This window comes from Ixodes scapularis, unplaced genomic scaffold (genome assembly GCF_016920785.2).
Source record: "Ixodes scapularis isolate PalLabHiFi unplaced genomic scaffold, ASM1692078v2 PGA_scaffold0__279_contigs__length_252992795, whole genome shotgun sequence".
Taxonomy (NCBI): domain Eukaryota; kingdom Metazoa; phylum Arthropoda; class Arachnida; order Ixodida; family Ixodidae; genus Ixodes; species Ixodes scapularis.
This window is the reverse complement of record NW_024609835.1, coordinates 101,867,067-101,889,566: the sequence shown is the minus strand read 5'-3', so window position 1 is coordinate 101,889,566 and position 22,500 is coordinate 101,867,067. Positions and strand designations below refer to the sequence as shown.

Here is a 22,500-nt window from a genome sequence, read left to right as displayed (position 1 = left end):
CTGAATCCAGAAGAGTGTAGCTATTAACCATTTCATGCGTGTTTATATTAATGTGTTTGTGTGGCAGTAAAATTAGTTCAGGGGAGTTGGAACCCGTCAGACTGCGAACTTTGAATTTTGTTTTCAACCACTTGTCACGGTAACATTTATTGGTTATGAAATAAATTAACGTGACTTCATGCGACTTTATTAATATAGAGTAATAAATATATTAAGTTATAAAGTTACCTATGCATGTGGGATAAATAGACAGTGATCCTGGTATAATTTTCTATCAATTAAAGGAACAAGTCCTTCAATTCTTTGCGTTATACGTTTCACAAGATCACTTTTCAATACGAGTAGTTGAGCAACTGGTTCCTACAGTTAATTTTCCGTAAAAGCGAGCGTGATTAAGATTAGAATCAGATGACGATGGTGTGTCGAAATAATAATTTTGTTAAACTTTGGGGTGCTCAGTTAAAATTTAAAACAAAAATAATGAATCTACCTTGATATCTTTGTCAATACAATCTCAATTCTTTCTGTGTACTGTAAGAGTTATCAATCAGTGTTTTATTGTCAATGTTTTATCAATCAGTGTATTATCATGAGTGTATTACCAAATAGATATTTTAAAAGAATTTACTTCTGAGTGACCATCCTGAACTTCTTTTTTTGCTTGGATGAATCAAATACTTTTTGGTGGTAATCTACGATGGGATAAGAGACTACACCATACAGTAGAATGTCCTGTGTTCAGAATAAACATTCTTTGGAGAACTAATCCGTTGGTCATTTGAACACACGAGGTTAAAATGGGCCAAGCGATAGCAAGCTTGGTTTATGAATAAAATATATTCTTACCTTGCTACCAACGTATCTTGTCGAGGATTGAGCACACTCCAGCTCGAGTTCATTAGTTGAAGATGGAAGGCTATAAAAGTTCGGTAAGTCTTCCTTTGAAAACTCGCTGTTTTCATGAAGCTCTCCCGTGTATGCTGTAAACCAAAGAAACACTATCAGAAGACCGAATTAAGTAACTTCTAAAGAACGCGTTCATACGAAGAGATAAACAATGAATGTAACATTTGTAAACTAAACACCTCCTCTATGCGCACATGGTTTATCCAAGTATATAATGCATGGATGCTATTAATATGCTCCTCAGCTCTGATTTACATCCTTGGCTCTACTGAACGGGACAAACAAGATAGTATTTGAAGAAATTTGAACGACTATAAAGCTAAAGTAATGGAAGTATTTCAATGTGAGCATGCCACTTTGAGAACACTAAACATTATGACGCCTCAAATCAAGCAAGTGGCCCTTGCACTGATAAGAGGTGAGTTGCCTGGATTATGTTATTTTAATTCACCGACACAAACAATTTTATACAGACCGATATTAAGATTGATGCCTACATTAAACTACTGATAATTTGTTTGGTAATTTTATTGCTGCAAGTTTCATTAAAAAAGTGACCGCGACAAAATAAGAACATGAATGTATTCACAGCACGCGTTCCTCTAACTAAACGAAAAACCAAAGCGGCGCATCGTGAGTACTTTATTTTGAGCAATACATACAAAAAAAGTTTCACAAACGATTTGTAGTCTCACGTATTCAATAAAACTATTTTAAAACAGAGGATGTGCAATTTGTATGACTTCTGAAGACTCTCTATTGCGTCAAATTGATTTCCCCCTCATTTTAGTGCTTTCCCATTAAGAATATAAAATAATGAAAATACGTAACCGCGTAATTTATCTTCGACAACAAATAGTCTCAATTGAACAATCGAAAGACACTCAAGCTATTTATTGACTGTACTTAACTAATGATCAGCGATGAAGTGTTAAGACAGGTTTTAAGAGTTTTAGCAGCGTATGTTCAGTCCTAACTTTTCTTTTTTCAAAAGTTATATTTAGTTTAGTTTCCAAAGTTATACACAAAAATGCTGACTCGAGTCTATGTCGAAAAGTAGTCATGTCACTAAAAGTGTCTATAGCAGATTAAACAGGCTCGTTGAATTCTAGTTGAATTCTAGTTAAGGTTGATGCATTGTATAAAGTCAGGTGGTAAAACGGGCTCTGAAACCGACTAGACTGCAAGGGAACATAGAAACAAACAGTACATAACAAAATTGATGGATCCGTTATTCTGTTCAGTACATTATTAAAACGCATATAGTCATTTAGATGCCTTCAGTTAATCAAAATACGCAATCCTAGTTTTTGAAGGAGTATATTATAGTTGTTGTAGCTCTTGCTGCCGAAATGCCTGTCATAGATTATGCCTATGACGTGTCTTTGAACACGCTCAATAGTGCATGACGCAGTGTCGCTAATATAATTTCAAGCAATAGATGCAAACTCCAGCTTTGTGCGCACTAAACAGCAAAATAAACTCACAAGACAAACAGGCGAAGAAAATTGCCTCTTTAAACGAGACGTTGACTTAAGGTTTATAAGGGATGCATTACATTTAATCGAAATACGAGTATTAAACTTTAACGATGAATCAACAAAAATTCCTAGATCACGAAGGAGGGACACTCGGGCGACGACACTGCTGTCTACTGTGTAAAGGAACACAAGTAAATCACGCTTTCCAGTCAGAGAGATTATTTTTTTGTCATTCCTTATTGAGCATATAAAAGTTCATCGAACACCACCTTGAAATTTCCATCCCGTCATCCTGAAGAAGTTTGCGTTCCGAGTACGAACCAACACAACGAAACAGTTTGATGTTGTTGGCAAATAATAATACTTCCGAGTTTTTCACGCAATGAGAAATGTCGCTCACAAACACCATGAATAAAAGTGGACCAAGGTTGCTTCCTTGGGGCAGACGGGAAAACGAAAAAAAAATTATCAGATATAAGCCGTGATCACACAAGCATAATTTTTACGACATTAGATATAAATTTTAAACCAATGGATGTACGCCAGACAGAAGTTTGGCCAGAAGAGTATTGTGATAAACCTTACCAAATGCCTTCGTCATATCAAAATATGTAGCATCGACTTGTGCATGGTCACAAACAAAGGGAACAGTATAATCTAAAAAAAGGTAAATAGTAGATTCAATCGATTGTTGAGGTTGAGGCTGGAACTTTTGCATTCTCCCCTTTGTGTATTTTGGTTCATGGTTACCCTCTTCCGCTTTCCTTCAATGTGTAGTGCGAATTAAAATGACCGGCTGCCGTTTTTTGTTTTTTTTGTTTTTTTACGGTGACTAAGTACCGGCTAGTTTAATGGTTTGTTGCTTGGCTTTGTGTAATTAGGTCTTGTATGCCCTCTTTCCCTTTGGTTCCGTGTGTTTGCGGGTTTGAAAAAACATTTTAACGGTTCTTTGTTGACTTTGTGTAGTCGGAGGCGTATCTTGTCCTTTTGTCTGGCTGAAAGATTTTTCTTTTGTAATGTTTTGGGCCTATGTTTGGCTTAGTGTATTCCGGGTGTTATGTTGTCAGTGGTCGACTTGGTTGGTGGTGTGTGGACGTGGTGTGTATAAAAGTGCATACGATGGAATAAAATCCTTAGCTGTGTTTGAGACGTCGCCTCCTTGTGGCCTCTTTTCTTCTCGTCCCTTTTCCGAAATACCCCAGTCTCGGGTTAAACAAAACTATGGTTAACTTCCACCAGCTCGCCTGCACCCTTACAATTTTTTCATTAAAATATGTGTTGCACGGGGTTCATTTTTAGTCTAAAGTAACTGTACAGACGTTTCTGCATTACCATCTCAAAAACCTTGAAAAGTACTGAACAGTAATGAAATGGGACAGCAGATTTTTTTACAATTGTAGGATCGCCTGATTTATAAATAGGAAAAACAGCGGCGCGTTTTGTTCGACGATTTCAGGCGGTCAGTCCAAAAGCTCTTGTACATTTGGGCCGTCAAAATTATAGGAGCGAAAAAAAATCATATGGCGGGTTTACCTGTGAAATTTGTTTTACTAAGAGGTGTCGATGGAATGATATCCGGCCCTCTTTCTTCTATGTCACCAAATTCATCTTCATCCTTTTTCAGCAGCGTCTGCGTTCTTGAAACAAAACACCAATTATGAGAAAATATAAACTTTGAAGCAGCGGGTAATCTGGAAGACGGCGAAAATATTCCGCCACCCGAACAGGTCTATCAAGTGGCGTCGTTCGTTTCTTAATTCAGGCCGCAAGGATCTTCCTCAAATTTGTGTCTAGAAGATAAGGAATAAATCATGCCCATAACTCAACTCCCGTGTACGAATGATAGGACCGTCAATTTTAAAAGCATATTATATAGCATTTATTTGAAGTGGCCACGATAACCTCGGCACCACGGAATTTATAGATATTAGGATACATTTTGATGCCTCATGATTTTTTCGCAATATTTTTTTAAGTGGGGCTCTGAATTTGCTTTATTATAAAAAAGAACGTGAGTAAACCAGGGTTGAACATCACGATCAGCGGCGTAACCCGGGAAATGACATATGTGGCTGCACCCCCTCCCCCAAAATCTAGCCTGAACCAAAAACATACTGTAGAAGTACTTGTAGTTGGGCTACTTGGTAGAATAAAAAGTGGTTGGGGTAAGGGCCAGTGTGAGTGTCTTCCTTGTGTGCGTTCATTTTCTCGCCTTACATCATGCTCCCTAATGATATAAACGTGCACTTTGACCCCCCCCCCCCCCGCCCCCTTGCACCCCAAGTCATAAATATCCTAATCAACTCCCCCCCCCCCCGCCCCACACACACACACCCTTAAAAGAACTCCTGGCTACGCCACTGATAGTGATTTACATTAAACCTGCAACTAAGCCTTAAAATACAACATATTCCGACACAAATTTTTGCTGAGCCAAAATGATAGTCTGTTATGTATTAAGAGCAATAATCGTTCTTATGCAAAACAAAATTAATCGTACTATGAAAACCGCACAAGTTTACTTTGGAGGGCTATTTGTCATCGCTCTTTTGTTAGGCAAGCTTTATAAGAGGAAGAAAAAAAAGCGAGAAACCTCATGGGAAAGCACCATTTAATTAGGAAATGAGGTTATTACTGACTCTAGAGGCATGCTATAGTCGTTATTACTGAGGTTATTAGAAAATTTACTTTATATTCACTTCTTAGTTTGTTTATTGAGCTCCTTTGAAGCTGGAAACAAGTGAAACATTTTAAAGTTTGTTAGCTACGACGATCCGCCTAAACCAACTTTCCATATACATTTTTGAATATAAACCCTTATGTTTTGTACAACAACAATCTATATTATAGTAATAATACAATGCAACCATATAATCGGGAGGTTAATAAATAATATCATCAACTAGCTCGGCAAAGTTTTGTATATGTACGTTAAAACCTTTTTTATAGACATGAAGCTGAAATAATTTTATGTGTATTTATGCAAAACCTGAGACATTTCTGCTACTTCATATTTCTGCGAAAACGGCGCGGCATAAGCCTGACAATTAATAAGGGTGACTTTTTTAAACAGTTGTTTGCTGTTAATTTTGCTATTAGGTATGAAGATATATATTTTTTTATGAGACAAATCGGCGTCCCGAGCTACAGTTAACTATAGTTTATGAGTAGGCCCATGTTATATGGTATTATGTTGTTTGAAAACATTTTATTAATGTACCGCGATTTATAACAATTTATGAGGTTAACTTACTTCTCGTCATTCCTACGTCCGCAGTGTTCTTTTTCCGCAAGCACAAGAGAGAAACACACAGCACACGAAGATAAATGACAGAACTGTGAACAGGTACACATTTTTTTTAATCAAGAAACTACTGTTACTTAAGAGACAGTGAACCCTTTCGTGAGTCTTATATCGCAATAAGAAGTGTCTAATTTAAACAGTTGGTTTCAGGGTTTTAAGAAATATTCAAAAAATTATTACCCAGTCTTTGTTTGTTCTTCTATTTTATTCGTCACAAGTAAAGGCTTTATTTCACCGGACGGCATTATATGGGAGAGATTTATTTTGTTCCTTAACCTAGAACTACAAGGCTATTGAGAAATTTTTGAATGTAAGAAGTAAGGCAATTCAGCGTGCTCCCTCCGTTGTTTAACGCTTAATATAAGGGCACCTTCCTTGCACTTTCGACATTTACAAATATTAAGTTGCACTTCTACATCTTATTTACCTCAGTATTGCGATTTGATAAGATATGTGTCCTCGATTACCTCGAACCGAAGATTTAATTTTTATTTCGAGCAAAGTAAATTTTAAGAACCGAGAATACAGTAGGTGTTATTTGCACACGGAGCTCAGATGTGTAGAATATATATACTTCCAAGGAAACACGCTGGTGGCCGTAGTCTTAACGGGAGTCGTAAACACAGCAATCGTTTTCTTTTTTTCAAACCGGTGAAAGTGAAACAGAATCTTTCTAACCTTTTCTTCAGAGTGGAAAAAGGTGAACAACACATATTATTAAATATGCTAACAGATTGATTTAAAGCAGAAAGTGGCCTGTAGCGAGCATCGTAATAAACCGCTCAGCGGCCAATAAGGTTCGATGTCAACTTTCAAGAATGCCGAAAAAAATATTCCTGAATTCAGGAACGTGTGCATAACAATAAGCAAAGGCCCACTCTTTTTTTGATATGCTGTAACTCTGGCTATTAATCTAAATTTTAAACTTAGTTCGCGTATCGATTCTTTTATTGCAAGGACCCCAAGAATATACAACCATTGCCGTCCATTATTTTTACTCTTATATACATTCTTGACTTCGCGTGTTTTATTGAAGATTGACAAAAAAGATTGTCTTGTTCGTAGAAATGCGTTGTACAGCTGTTTATAGCTAGAATGAACTTGAACTTTTATTTTGGCAATATGTTTTAGTTGTTGCTTTGCTGTTGCCAACAATTGAAACTGTCAATAAATCTTACTCGTGAACAACTGAAATTTTCTTCCCTCGGTATTTTTTTCGATATTTATGATGCACACGTTTGTTTAGTTAGTCTGGCTGTTTGTATGTCGCATTTTGAGATTTACAGTTGGGAATCTTTCTTTTTTAAAGAATTTGAGTAATATGTTAAATTATTTTTCTCCTGTGGATTCAATATTAAAACGTATTTGTGAAAACATGTACTGCAAGTTTTCACAAATATGTTTTAATCTTGAAAAATCTTTCTATGCTTGCATAAAAATATCGAATGTAATAATTACGTGTCCATTTTTTCCACGCAAATAAAATGAAAGGTGTGTGAGCCCACATGCTCGGTGCATTTCAGAATCCAAATGATAGGTGCAATTCTTACGTACCTTTTTCCTTCTTGGGATTCTTGTATCTCACGAAGAGTATGATAGCTATTGCTGCTATCACTAATGTTACTACCGTTCCAACAAGGACGCCGAGGATGGGTCTGATAGTTATGATGCCTTGGCTGCCTGCTAAAAGAACACAGAAATGCATCATAAATATACTGGTGCGGCGGAAGGTCGCTTTTATATGGATGATATCTCGAAAGTCAAGGTATTGTTAAAGCTACTTCCAAAGTCATATTCTCAGTAAGCCCAATGCGTCTTTGCATAATAAGGGGACACTGACTGGGTGTTTATGCTCTCCAGCGTTTTTATTTGTACATGGCATATTAGAGCCCAACTATCCAGAGCAGAATCTGCTGCTTGAAATGCATTTTCTTTCCACCCGAAAACCGTCGATTGAGAACTGGCTGGCTTTAGTCGCGCTCTCTCCTCTCCGTTGTCACTCGCAGTTCTCTATGGTTCAGACATACAAACACCAAAAGATAATCAAAGTCGTGGGTCATTGAAAACACAAACTCAATACTAAAAATTGCAGAATATAATATCATACGCTTTCTTTGTGACTTCTAAAAAAAACTTCAAATACAATGATTGTAAAGAAAAAAAAAGTTGCGCTGAGAACCGGAAACACTCCGCGCATTTTGTGCGTAACTCCTAACACGGTATCGTACTGCGAGAGTTGCGGGCGGACGGCTGAACGACGCAGACTAGTCGAGGGCGGCGGACGACGGGCGTGGAAGCCCTACTTCAGAACCGTTTTTTCGCGGTACCGGTTAATCTATCTAGCTTCGAAACAGAAATCATTTGTGGAAATGGAGCGTGCTGGTTAAGTTACGGTGTTTGTGGAGAATAACATAGAGGACGAAAACAGGACGACACGAGAAACGTGTCGTCCTGTTTTCGTCCTCTATGTTATTCTCCACGAACACCGTAGAAATCATTTACCTATCAAAACAATTGGGATTTCTTCTGTACGAAACGCCTGACCACCAAGCTGATGCGCACGAAGGAGTCGTCGAGTCGTCGTCTCTTCTACTGACATTGCTCGTCTTAAGAACACGAATTTGAAGGAGCTTGAAAAACGCGCAAACGTCGCGACTTAGTGCTGACTTTAGAGTTTTTTGTGCGACGTGCGACGCGCGAATGTTTTATCTGCCTGGCACGGCCAGAAAAATTAAGGAAAAAAAAAAAGAAAACGCTATCGGGTATACCCACGTGACCTGCGACAACTATCTACTCCTCTACAGCAGTTGCGTTTTTGCCGATATTAAAAATATACGTGACTCTGTAGCAAAATACTGATTGCGTATTCCTCTGACACCATATTAAATCGCCTAGCAAAAAATATTAATCTAGAGGATGTCAGCGTCCCTTTAATTAATTTCTATATCACAATTTCGGCATCCCCGAGCATTTCATTGGCTGGCAAACAATGCTTTAGCAGCCCTTTCTAAGTCCCCTCCTTTAAATCAGTTTGCATATTATACACATTCTACTTCTCCGGATACCCAACCGCGTACCAAATTTAGTATACAGGACTCATTCAGGATTGCCAAAATGAAAAAAGAGGGGGGGGGGGGTTAACTTAGGTTTGTGTACATTATTCAAGAAATTCAAGACAGATATTGATCTCGGGTTGAAGATGTGTTATAGAAATTGGGCAAGGGGGGGGGGGGGGGGGGTGTTTAGATCACTGCTCCTAATCCTTCCAAGCAGTCCAGTCAATGACGATGCTCTTAAAAATAGCCCGTCAACATTGGTTCAGAAATGTTGATTGCATGAAAATAAAAGCAGACCAGTTGCATTTCTAAATAACACGAGATTTAATAAATGGCTAGTTGGACACGACGATTTTATAGTCCTAGCTCCAGCTCAGGTGAGTAAACACGATATTATTGATTTAACACTGTGTATCTAATACTCTCGCACACCCCTTCATTTTGTGCAGATTTTCTTTGATTTTTTATATTTTTTAAAGGAAAAGTTAAAGAAAACTTAACCAGTCAGAAGTGGTAAGAGATTATTTATTTCCTGGACGCAGTTAATTGTTATAATGGAACGCTGGCCATCACCATAAAATTTCGCGGAGACTGTTTCTGAAGTTGCTCCTATAATTCCTGACAACCTCTGTGCTTTGTTTGGATCATGTTTATATTGGTGCGTGCCCGCTTTCTTCGTATATTGGGCCCATAACTCTCAGGCCAGTGAGCTCTGAAATGTTTTCCCAGAGACAAATTCTAGGAGTCCTTTGTGTTTGCTTGGGTGACCCATTTTCTGTTTTTCTTTCTTATCCTTGTCAACCCAAAAGCGAAATTTCTTAAAGAAGGAAGCCTTTCGTCAACGAGACCTTTATGCAGGTTTGTGTCGCGCAACGATACGGTTTTAAAGTTTCTGAGGCTTTAAATTACCAGTTGTACGTAAGGCATGCAGATTTGTATTCCCGGGGTATCTACTTTTTACTAATATAACGCATTTTAAGACATAAAATTTAGACTGTGGATGTTCGCTTTAAATTCTCTGAAGACTGATATCATCTGGAATGTATATCTCAAGAAACATCAACAAGAGTGGATAATTGGGCTGACGATAGGAAGAATATCTCTATTCGACCAACCACATCTCTGAGCCAATCATGAGAAAATTACGCTTTATACCACCAATTGATGAGCTCTCCAATGTGCCTAAATCTGGAATTATGATTCACTGAGGAATGGAAATTTGATGATGTAGAATAACACTGCTCACGTATGTGGATAAAAAGTTCTTGTGTATTCAATTCCTCTCATAACAGTTCCTGCAGTTGAGAGGCATATTTACGTCTTAAGTTCATCTACTCGTTGTTTTCTTTTTACAGAAACCTCAACGACATTTGGGGGTTCGGTAGGTAGGCTCTGTTTTCAGATATCGTGATGTAAACCCGGTGATTTATTCCTTCACTTACCAGTAAGCTTTTCAGCTGGCCTCAGTGTGGTCACGATAAAGCGTGTGGGCGCTTTGTGGCCCTTCGCATTGATTGAGTAGAGCTGGACACGGAAGCTACTTCCACCAGGAAGTCCAAGGAAGGTGAATGAAGGAGAACCGAGCGAAGAGCCGTTTGCCAACAGCCGATGCCCCGAGTCGATCTCACGCAGTTCAGCCAGGAACGAAACCGGAGAGATGCCGCCGTTCCAAGCACCCTCGGAGCACTCGAAGGACACGGAGTCTTCGGTGCCGTTTACTTGGGTGCAATTTTCTACAGGATCCGGAGGCCCTGCAAGTTACCGCCCAGACCGTTGAACGACACATTAAAGTCGAAGCTTCATGAAAACACATCCTGCTTTGTTCGGCCATTTATATGGCGAGCTATATGCAAATAGCTTAGACCTATATTCAGCTCTTTCGAAAAGATAATGTAATTTGCCTTCTCGCTAATAGCAACGATTCTAAGGTTCATGCGGGCTTTCATAACAAGGTATGTTCCCCTGGTAAAACAAAATATTTAAGGAGAGTGTACATTAAATATATAAGGTAGCATAGAATCTTAAAAGAGTTTATTTCTTAGATATATTTTTACAAGTTACTTTGTGTTTATAAAAAAAATGAAAGCTGCTTACAACTCCCTGTAACGCCGAATTAGAGTGCAGCTCTTGAGGAGGAGGAGGGAAGGGCACTGGGGTGGGGGGGGTTAAACTAACCAGGGGGGTCACGTGACCTTGGGGGTCACGTGACCCCCAATGCCGATGATGTCATCACTGACGTCACTGATGACGTCATCAGTGACGATGACGATGCGGGTACCGATGACGTCATTAGTGACGTCACTGATGACTTCACCAGTGATGATGACGATGACGATGCGAATGTCGGGGACGTCATCAGTGACGTCACTGATGACGTCATCAGTGATGATGACGATGACGATGCGGATGTCGGTAACGTCATCAGTGATGATGACGATGCGGATGCCGGTGACGTCATCAGTGATGATGACGATGACGATGCGGATGCCGGTGACGTCATCAGTGACGATGACGATGACGATGTGGATGCCGGTGACGACATCAGTGACGTCACTGATGACGTCATCAGTGATGATAACGATGACGATGCGGATGTCGGTAACGTCATCAGTGATGATGACGATGACGATGCGGATGCGGGTGACGTCATCAGTGATGATGACGATGACGATGTGGATGCCGGTGACGTCATCAGTGATGATGACGATGACGATGTGGATGCCGGTGACGTCATCAGTGACGATGACGTCATTGGGGGGTCACGCAACATCGGCGGGGGTCACGTGACTTCGGGGGGTCACGTGACCTCGGGGGGGTCACGTGCCCCCCACGAGGTCACGTGACCCCGGTGGGGGGCTCGCGCGGTGCATTATGGGACATTTCCCATGATGCACCGGGGTCACGTGACCTCGGGGGGGGGGGCGGGTCACGTGCCCCCCACGAGGTCACGTGACCCCGGTGGGGGGCTCGCGCGGTGCATTATGGGACATTTCCCATGATGCACCGCGCGGTTACGCCGACGCCGACGCCGACGGCGACGCCGACGGTGACGCCGACGCCGCTCAAGCCGGAAACGGGCCCCTAAGAGCTGCGCTCTAAAAAGCATAACAAATCCTTTTTTCAATATGGTTTTTGCTTCACTTATCAGTATCATTACAAATAAAAGCAAAAAGGTCAACTTTGTCTTCTTACAGAGGTGTTCATAAAAAAATTGATGTGGGGAACTGTTCAAAGCATAATTTACGCTTTAGAATAAGGTGTCGGCGCACCATTGACCGTAAAAGAAGAAATTGTGTTTTCAAGAGTAATGACTTCCACAGTTATGTTTAAGGTATAAAACATACCCTGTGTACGAACTAAAATTATGTAGAGGGGAAGAGAATGAATATGCCTACACCAAATAGCCATTGTCCGTATATATTGCTCAAAAATAGCACCTGGAATGAGGAAGAGCCGTTTTTTGTGGAAGAGGCTGAATGCGTAGAAGGCTAAGTGTGCAGCATAACAAAAAAAGCTTTTATTTTGGTGGCTGCTGATGCGTGACCTATGCACACGTTAAAGAGACGAACCTGCGCCTTGCGTGTCAGGAACCCGGCGTGCGTGCCAAGACCTTCAGGACTAGCTGATTGCAAAAGGGCGGTAAATTCTCCATCCATCACGCTGGTTTCTAATTTGTGAGGAACAGTTTTTTTTTTCATTCCGCTGAGAAGGGTATGATATCTGAAAACAATCCGGGGCAATCTCGGTGAGCGGACTACATACCGTCCAATATACGAGAACGGCCGTGATATCTTGTCTGGTAATCCATTTTCTAGTCAGTGTCACGGCAAAGTCCTATCAATCATCCCACGCGTTTCAGTGAATATGGTGAAGACCAAAGGTTTCAACGTATATATTAACAAAACAAAAATAATAGGATTGCGCTTTTTAATAGTCTCCGTGATACAAAACTCTAAAATGTAGCGTTTCGTAGTACGACACAAATAAAAAAAAGAACACAAGTTGTAGCATAACAAAAACTTCTTTAGTCACCACTTTCTATGTGAACTTAAGATCGAAAATATCATGATAACTATTTTTCTCAGTCATATATAAAGTTGTGTGCTGCAGACATAGATCGTTCCCCTAGGGTCATAGCAATGAGGGTGAAAAGAGACAAAAATGCGTCCCCCTCTCGCCCGGATGTCGTCTGCTCCGCCGGGTGGGCAGTACCTAGCGTCCGGCTGGCGTACAAACTCTGTTTGAAATCGCGTCATTTTGGGAATTTCAAGCGTAGATGCGCAGATTTTGGTATGCCTGTTATCGTGTCTTACTATGCGAGATAAAAAAGACATACAGAGTCCAATTGCGCTGTTATCTGCGTGCAAATACAAAAATATAGGGAAAACTGTGTCAGACTGGCCGGTCTCTCCGGCGAAAAGTTAATCCGGTGGCTGTACCTTTCTTACTATACAAAGTTCGTACTGGTGTAGGCCTTTAGCGACCATGAGTGGATGCCTAAAATAATAAATAAAAACGTGCTCTCCTGCCGCAATATACGCAGTAGTTGAGGGTAGTACTGCCGGCTGGCTCAACTGCTATTTAAGTAACGGAAAAAAAGATATGTCAGTTGATCATTTACCGAAGTAGAACAACAGAGAGCTCTAGGCTGATTTTGGAGTAGCCATAACTATTCTAAAAACGCGAACCACTTCACAACAGCAGCCACGAGCGAGAGTTCCATTTTCCGTATAGCCCGCCGATACAGCCCAAAGATGGAGAATGGCAACCTCCCGTTTTGTCGTCTGCTAGCGGAGTCGGGCGCGTGCCCTCTCTCTCGTTATACCCCGCCGAACACGCTGAATTTCCCGGATGTATGGAGAGGGTGCTGCTGCCGAACAAAATGGTGCCGCCCAGAGAGCGCTAAATGGAATGGTCTATACAAAAAAACAAAAAAAAAATTAAAGATGTTTGCAATTTTCTGTAATGCCGAATTAGAGCACAGCTCTTGAGGAGGAGGGGAGGGTACGGAGTGGGTGGAGGGTATGCCCCTCGTCCCCCTCCCCTCCTCCTCTTCTGCTCCCCTCCTGTTTAGCGGGAAATTCTCGCTAAATTTCCTGCTAATTTTAGTGGGGAAATTTTTTCGATAAATTTAGTGGGGAATTTTTTTAGATAAATTTGTTCCAATAAATTTAGCGAAAAAAATTTCCAGTTGAAATTTTTTCTGCAAAATTTGCCGAGGAAATTGTTCCGCTAGCTTTGGCGGGGCATTATAGAGGTAAATTTAGCGGGGAAGATTTTCCGCTGAATTGAACGGGGACATTTTTTCGCTAAATTTAGAGGGGAAATTCTTTATGTAAATTTAGCAGGAATCCTTTCTGCTAGTTTTTGGGGGAATTTTTGCCGCTAAATTTAGCGGGAATATTTTCCGTTAAAGTGAGCAGGAAGTTGTTTTAATAAACTTAGCGGAGAAATTTTTTTGCTAGATTTAGCGGGGAAATTTTTCCAGTGAGTTTAGCGTGATCATTTTTCTAATAAATTTAGCGAGGAAAGTTTCCAGTAAATTTCGCGAAGAATGTTTCCGCTAAATCTAGCGGAGAAATATTTCCGCTGAATTTACCGGGAATTGTTTTTGCTAAATTTAGTCGGGGAGTTATGTCAGCTAAATTTAGCGGGGAATTTTTCCACTAAATTCAGCGGGGAAATTTTTTTTGGCAGATTTAGTGGGAAAACTTTCCCGCTTATTTAAGCGGGTAATTTTTTCCGCTCAATTCGGTGGGGAAGTTTCCGCGCTAAATTTAGCGGGGAAAACTTCCCTCCCAAATCTAGCGGGGAGATATTCCCGCTAAATATAGGTGGTGTGTGATGTCACGACGGTGACGTCACAGAGGACGTCACTCGTGTCTCTCGTGACGTCACCCGTGACGTCACGTGTAATGTCATTATGGGGAACGTCCCATAATGCAACGCGCGGTTACGCCGACGTCGACGGCGCCGGCGACGCCGCTTAAGCGGGAAACGGGCGCCTGAGAGCTGCTGTCTAAAAAGCTTTGTTAATACTCGCTATCACTGTTTTGCCTTATCTTACTGACTCCTAAGGTACATTAACGCGAAAAGCAACATATTGTTTACTTACAACTATGTATTGCTTGGTTAGAAGCATGTTACTTTAAAAATTTTGCAAATCCCAGAAGTCAAAAGTTGCTAAACCTGCGTCTCTTGCATGTCACTAAGCGCTATTTGGTGTCTGTGGCGAATGTTGGATAAATCGTGTCCTTTTGTTTTATATACCACACCCCACCCTCTGAAAAACATCCGCCACAGATAACACCACCAAGCACATCCTGGAAATTCGGAGCCAACTTAATTTGCGTGCTGCGTTCATTTCTGGGCCAAAACTCACCGCGCGATATCTAATTCGAGAGCATAGGAAAGTACACATTTCTTGAGGGTGACATATAAAAAGGCTATTCATTTTTTAAAGAAAATAAACGCATTAAATTTGTTTACTTGTAATAAAGTAGCATTACCACTGTAACCATCGTTGCTATATTACCAGAGTTATACCCTGGAAAAAGAGAAATTATTTCTCTGATCCCGTGACAGCCTGCGTCATCTAGTTGGTGAAGCCAGGAGATGTGAGATGACCGAATAATAGAGTGAGTTTGTGGACATGAAAGCACAACAAACAATCAGATTCACTTCTCACAAGACGAAAGGGCAAAATATGTTAATTGATCCTAAACTATCTTCTGTAGCTGAAACCCCAACACAAGGGCTTTGAGCAAACAGCGACGAGTACTAGGTGTAAAGTGTTACAGACTTCACACAGCGCTCTTTCGTTCCTGTTGTCTCTTGCTTCCTTACCTCAATTGCGCTGTTTAAGTCAACATTTCTAACCATCTTTCCCAGAAACTCATTCTCTTACAGACTACTGTCCTTCTCTCGGATGCTCTCTATGAGAAAATTCAAAAGCGTTTTAAGACATAGTAAAAGAAGGAAATACTCTTGTTTCTTAAACCTCCCAGCATTTTGGTGACCAATCCTACAAAATTGAAAGTGGTTTATGATCTTAAGGCATATTACAATTAGGGTTCTGCTTTTTTTAGTAAATGTAATAAAATTTGAAATACTCTATTAGGTAAAGTGATTTTGCGGACTTAGATTCTCCGTAAAACTCCGGATTTTGGGACAACCAGTCTAAAATGACGTTTGGTGCTTATCTCCTCCTGAAATCGTGAGACACCTGTTGTTTTTATTAATTTAGTATTTGTGACATTTCATAACTTTTGTTCCTGAATTCCACAAAAAAAAAAGCCTTTTGAACTTCTGTCACAATAAGAGCTAGGGTTACCTTGTCGCTATAAAAGCCGAGTACACCTGTCCTGACGAGTCCATCAACTTCGCGTCTTCCTTTGAACGCGTCATTATCCTAGACATTCGTTATCCTTTTTGCGGAGTCGTTATTTTTTAAGTATTTCATTTATATTCATTTTCCTTGACAAATATGCGCAGACGACAGGGATTAGAAATTCAGTTAGACTTTCTCGTAACTGCTCACGATGGACAGGAGATGAAAGCTCCCCGGTGGCTAAATCGAGTAATACTTTTCTTTCGGGTGCCTTACAAGTTAAAGGAACTCTTTCTATAATTGTCAAAAGCTCTTTTGCCTGTGAGTTTTGATGCGTGCAAATTTGGCACAACTAATGTAAAAAGCGTCCCAGGCATTCATGACAGCTGGAATTTCTAATGACACATTCAGCTTAAAATGTGTTTCTCTCAAAATCAGTGAGCATATATGATGGGCTTATGTCCAACTAATTTATTACGATCGCGGAAGGCTCAACTCTTTCCGCCGGTCAAGTAATTGATAGTTCACATCAATAAAAATATGTCTTCACTCACTCACTTACTGTCTAGTGTATGAACATTATATTCCACTAAATTAGCTGACAACAGTTTTCTAACTAGCTTAATGTCACTAAACTTTTGAAATGTAAAGAAGTGCGTGGACACTCCAGGAAATACCCAAGCAGCACGTTGTGAATGGGCCATCGCTGGCAAGTGTACTATGGCCAACCAGATTTTCGATGGCCCAAGCTTGGCCAAAGTGCTCGGCAATAGCAGTGTTTTCGTCCTCGCCTGGTGACTTGCCATTCACTTTATGCCAGTCGCTGGCCATTCACTTTAGGCCAGTGACTGGCCATTCACTTTAGGCCAGTGACTGGCCATTCACTTTAGGCCAGTGACTGGCCATTCACCTTTGTCCAGTGGCTGGCCATTCACTTTAGGCCAGAGAATGACCATTCAGCTTTGGCCAGTCACTTTCGGCCAGCCACTGGCCATTCACGTTTGGCCAGCCACTAGCCATTGACTACCGGCCAGTCACTGGCCGAAAGTGGCTGTAGTTATACACTTAATACATAACTTATCACAGACTGCCAGAAAATTTGGGTGTTCCTCAGAAGACTGTCAAGAGTTTCGGGAGGTCAAGTTTGAGAACTCAACCCCAGAAACTTTTACACAGTAATGACACGCGAAGCTGCTGCAAGTCTGCTCAATATTTATTGGACCTTTTTGAGTACTAAGTCTTACGACGCTGGTTGCGACCACCATTCCAGTCGTCGTGGGTTCAGGGATGGTATGTTGTCCCACCATTAAGATCCCCCGGTAGTGCAGCAGTAAAAAAAATAATAAAAGAAAGTAACTTTAGGTGAAGGGACAGTGCAACAATAGAGAGTTTTAGTAGATCGTTCCGATACCTCCGATAGCCCCGATAACGATACTATGCATGTGCAAGGGAGGCGGTGGCGGAGTATCGGGTATCGTTATCGGAGTCATGGGAGCGATCTACTAAAACTCTCTACTCTTCAGTTACAATATTTTTCAGTTTACACAAGCTTACTGGCACTAATGGGAAAGAGAAGCCTTGAGTACACAGTAAAGGTTTTTACACACTTAAGGGTGTGAATCAGTTTGTCCCTGGGCTAACACTCTTATGGCGTTCAGGCAAGCACCCTTCATAAAGGGTGCTTGCTAACACCCTTGGTAAAGGGTGCTTGGCATGAAATGGGCACCTGCTGGGGTGGCCCAGCGGATGCTGGGCCACCCCAGCCAATCTGGCGCCGGGAGAGTATCATGCGACGTTTTGGTTATGTGGAGTACAAGGTCACATGACGCTCTCCCGACGCTGGATTGGCTGGTAGCGTCCGCCGCGCTCGGACGAAGGGTGAAGTGAAGTATAGACCCCAGTTAACATTTCATTGGAATGTGTCCAATACACATATCAGAACTTGTAAATTGTACAAAAATCATATATGGTATTGCATATTCTTATATTATTATTACATGATTTACAGCATCATGTTTACTGAACACATTTACACTTTTTTCACTTAGAGGGATTGCCACATCACCACATACGAGGCATGTGATAAAGAAATAATGAGTCACACTAAACACAACCCACTTCATGAAGTAATCAAAAGAGCTCCTTGCAAGCCACATCATAACCCCGTGAGCAATTGGGAAGTGCTACGGCACCCCCCTTTCTCGAACACTAAGTGAGCAAGCAGTGGCCCCAAGCATCGCACTGCACGGCTGAACCATTGTGAACATCATGGTCTGCCACAAACGAAGCACGTAAAGCTTTCCTGTTTGGAGATCAAGTGACATGTTTTGTTTGTCTCAGGGGATTGCAGGCAACCCACGCTTCGCTTATCACTTGTCTCCTACGCGCATCTGGCTCAACTCACAAATCGCGCATTGTACCAAACGGTCCAAGAAGACGGAAAGGAAGGACTCTCCTCATTCTCGGACCCTCGTTCCTGCAACCGGAAACAGCCATTCTCCCCCTAGAAGAGTAGCCCGTCGCTTAAAACTCGAACAAAAGTTGCTTTCCCCATCCCGTTCAGCCCTAAGCTGACAGTGTTGTGGAAGCTACGTGCTCCTTGGGCCAGCCCACGTGGGCCAGCCACACGCTCGTCACGCCACGGGTACTTCGAACGGCTCGGTTGTAACGCGCTGACGCTATAGACTACTTCCATAAAGCCCTGCATGCAACACGGCGCGCGTTGCACTCTGGGAACTAGTTGGCCAGGGAGGAGGGTGGCATTGTTTCGGTTTCGATCGACACGTCGACAAGAGATTATTTTCTGGTCCCGAGAGCGTCATTTGTGGTTTCTAAACTAACCTAAATGGTCAGACCTCGAAGCTTTAGGACAAGCCCGAGACGTACAGCTTGTCTTAACACATGCTTGTTGTATTTTTGTACTTGAGCCTTCCTGTTAGCGTTCCAATCGAGGTATGTGGACGAGCCAGTGCTGGGAGTCTCGACGCTGCGAAGCTCGGGTGCTCGGGGATCTTGCTTGTGTACGAATCAACAAGCTGCAGCAAACAATAAGTATGCATACATCGAGCTCGCGCCTTTACATTAGTGTTGTTGATAAGGAAGTTTGCTTCGTGCGCCCATAGACGAAATATTACTTTTTGCAATTACTGTTTTTCTTAATGTGCCTGAGCATGCGAGGTAAAACCCGGAGGTGCCATTGAAAAGCTCAATTTTAACACACTCAGTGATGGAAGTGCCATTTGACCTTTTGGAGCAGGCCTTGTAGCAGGCAAAGTGTTGTTTTGGAGCAAGTAGTGGCCCTTTTGGAGCAGGGTCCGGCATATGTTGGCATATTACTTGAAAATGAAATAATTCTGCATTGCTATAGAAAGCCCATCTCTATTATTGGAACACAGCGCCTGTCGCCTCTTTAAGACAGGATATATAAAATTCAACAAGTAAACACAAAAAAACATTATTTTAAATAAATGTTTATCTGCTCGTCAGATAAAAGAATACAATTAAATGTCACACTGAGTTTTGATGGTACAGGATATTTAGTTTTATCAGCCTGCACTTCTTTTAAGGTATCTGCAGCAGCATCTAACGACCCTCACTGTTGTGGAATGTTTTAATTCAGATTAGAGTTGTCTTTCGGATAGCAGCTTCAAATATTGCGGTATCTGATATTCGCTTCAAAAATTCCGATTCATTTTCGATGTGCTGGCGAAGTCACGATCGATCTCGGCGAATTAACCCGTTGAGTGCGCTCCTTCGCATGCACCGACGCGCTGCGGAGAAGCGACACCCGCGGAGCAGACACCGCAGTCGCGCGAGTCGCGCAGTGCTTTGTGCTCCGAAAAGGACGGTGAGGCTTTACCAGCGCTACATCCAGAGTTTGGTGCAACTGAACTATACTTCGTTTCAGCTTCGGTGCGAGCGCAGCCGAAGCTACAAGCGCACGCATGGAGCCCGTAACGGTGCCCAGACTGCACGAGCCCACGCGCGAGTCAGGAATGCAAAGAGCATTGGGCTCGCGCTAGCTTTGACTTCGCTGCTAGCTAGCGCACGGGAACAGGGCGGGCCAACATTAAAAACATCCACAAGCTTGGCCTTTTTTTTTTTTCTTAAATAGGCTGCTTAGTGGGATGGTTCTTCGCTTAGCCTTTGCGGCTTTGGTCTCAGAGGTTGCTAACGTTGTTCCTTTCAATGATGGTGATGATAATGCGCCCTCGCAGTTTCGGTTTGCGTAATAGTTGCGATGCGAAAAATACCGCGGTACCGCCACGCGTTCTGATAAGACTTTAATTTTTATTTTTATTGCTACAACTCGTCTCGGCGCAGCCATGGCGCAATTCTTCGGTAAAATGACAATTTGGCGCTGCATGCAGCAGGATTGCGTCCTTGGCGCAATTTGGCGCAATTGGTGCAGCACTTCCATCACTGCACACTTATCTCTTATCTGTACTGACCCGCAGCACTGCACGAAGTGAAGTCCCCACCCGCTTGCATTCCAATAATATTTAACATCGCGTATGCGCATAAAGTTATCCTGCAATCATATAGGCAAATTCGCGCATACAGACCGTTTTAAGACTGCAAAAGTTGAGTACTTGTGTGAAGAATGTCGCACCGTTCGCCGGAAGTGCGTCAGACGGGCATGAACCCCTATGCGCACCGCATTGGGGTCATGCCCGTCCGGCGCACGGTGCGACATTCTTCACACAAGTGCTCGAACGAATTCAAAGCGCATTTTACGGTTGCTAATGGCCATAATATTTGTTATGTGTTTGCTTTCTTCCTGCCTGAGTATGCCGAGATAATTTCAGACACACCGTTCCCGGCACAGATCTCGGGCGTCAGTAAAAGCTCGTCCAAAAAGGCTTAGCGAGGAGTAGGGTGGACGCTTGTTAGGGCCTCCGTCGTAGCTAGCCGATCTCAGCGTTTGCGGAAAGTTAATCTTTTATCAGCATAAAATTTAAGTGGGAGATATATGATGACACGAGGAAGACATCATAGTAACTTTTGTGCAGTAGTGAGGTCAAATTTATTGCGTTTCCTTAAAAGTTCATGCGTAAACGCTGGCCTCAACTTTGATACCCCTTTAGGATGCGGCTTGCTTTTCGCCCAATGAAGTAACAAGAAGCAGACGTTTGGCAAACAAAATGCGTGTAAGGCTCCAGACGAACAAATTTCAGTTCAGTTCAGTTCAGTTGTTCACTGGTACTAGACGGGATTACTGACATTGAGCTCAAAGATGCACTCGTCGGGTGAGGTGACTAACCCACGACTTATTACGTTCGCATACGCACGCACAATATCCGGTGTTTCGGGAACCTAGGAAAATGCCCCGGTCTTCGTTTTGTATCGCTCGAGAATGAGTGTATTGTACGTTCGTGAAAAGTCAGATAATCGAAAACGCAAGCAGCGCGTTTGGTCGCGGCGTGATAGCATGAGATGAAGCTGCTCAGTCGAAACCGAAACTGAGTGGCCAACTAGTTCCCAGAGTGCACTGCGTGGTATTTCGCCGCGATGGGGCGCGTCGGTTTTGGAAGAAGTCCATTGACACCACCACAACGCTGCCAGCGCCACCAAAGGCAAAGCTGATAACCACGCCTGCCTTGCTACTCCACGAACGCGGGGAATCTTTTCTTTCTGCTTTTGTTTGCGCCGGATATCCCCTGACGCATCGCGCTCTCCGTTCGCTTCTCTTCGAGCGCTTGCTGGAGTGCACCGTTTGGAACGCAAAATATAGCCAGCCGTTCAAAATACAAATGTCCGATTATCATTTACGGTTATTATCCCTCATACTTGATTCACTTCCAAACGAAACTTGAATATTTCGATTTTTGTTTCCGTACCCCTTTAAAGAACACAACTGTGATGATGATTTAATGAATGATGATGATGAAACAATTTTGACTAAAGAGAGTGACCACAAGGGTATACTGAAAGAATCACTAACAATGATGAAACCTAGAAATCTATTAGTGCCTTCCCTGTGTTTTGCCATTGAGTGGAAGAAGTTTCTTGGCCTATATTTTTGTTAGAAACAGGTGTGATGCGTCCGTCTGTTTTTTTTTAATCTTGATGTTGTGCATATTTTTTATTTCCTAGGTTGAAAGCTCAAGGCATTCCCTGTTGTTTGTTCAACCACATTTACCCAAATGTTAGTAGGTTGCTTTTTTATGTTTACTGTCCTTGGCTATGTCAGGGGTTGTGAACAGTAAAACGCTGTAAGGCCCAGGAAGGAATTCTCTTTGTAAAGTGGTGGCAAGCAGAAGAGGAATTGTAAAGACTGACTTCATGTCTTCTCCTGCGTTTTCTTTTTTGGGCCGCCTATTCATTTTTTGCCCATTAATACTCAGCTGTGTTTGATACTTATCTCCGTTTGTGTCATCCTTCAGAGAACCCGTCTTTAATAAATGATGTGTTTAGCCTGTT

General features: G+C 42.0%; 1 protein-coding gene across 1 annotated transcript in view; it reads right to left on the bottom strand.

The window, feature by feature from the left end:
* Positions 1-3,925: 3,925 nt before the first annotated feature.
* The window catches only part of LOC8028699 (neural cell adhesion molecule 1-like), a 47,122-nt gene continuing 28,547 nt past the window's right edge, over positions 3,926-22,500 (bottom strand). The window contains exons 6-8 of the mRNA XM_042292571.1: positions 10,190-10,498; positions 7,246-7,374; positions 3,926-4,024 (exon numbers count right to left, since the gene is read on the bottom strand). Coding sequence (XP_042148505.1) covers positions 4,008-4,024; positions 7,246-7,374; positions 10,190-10,498 — 455 coding nt within the window. The 3' untranslated portion in view covers positions 3,926-4,007. The remainder of the gene's footprint in view (positions 4,025-7,245; positions 7,375-10,189; positions 10,499-22,500) is intronic.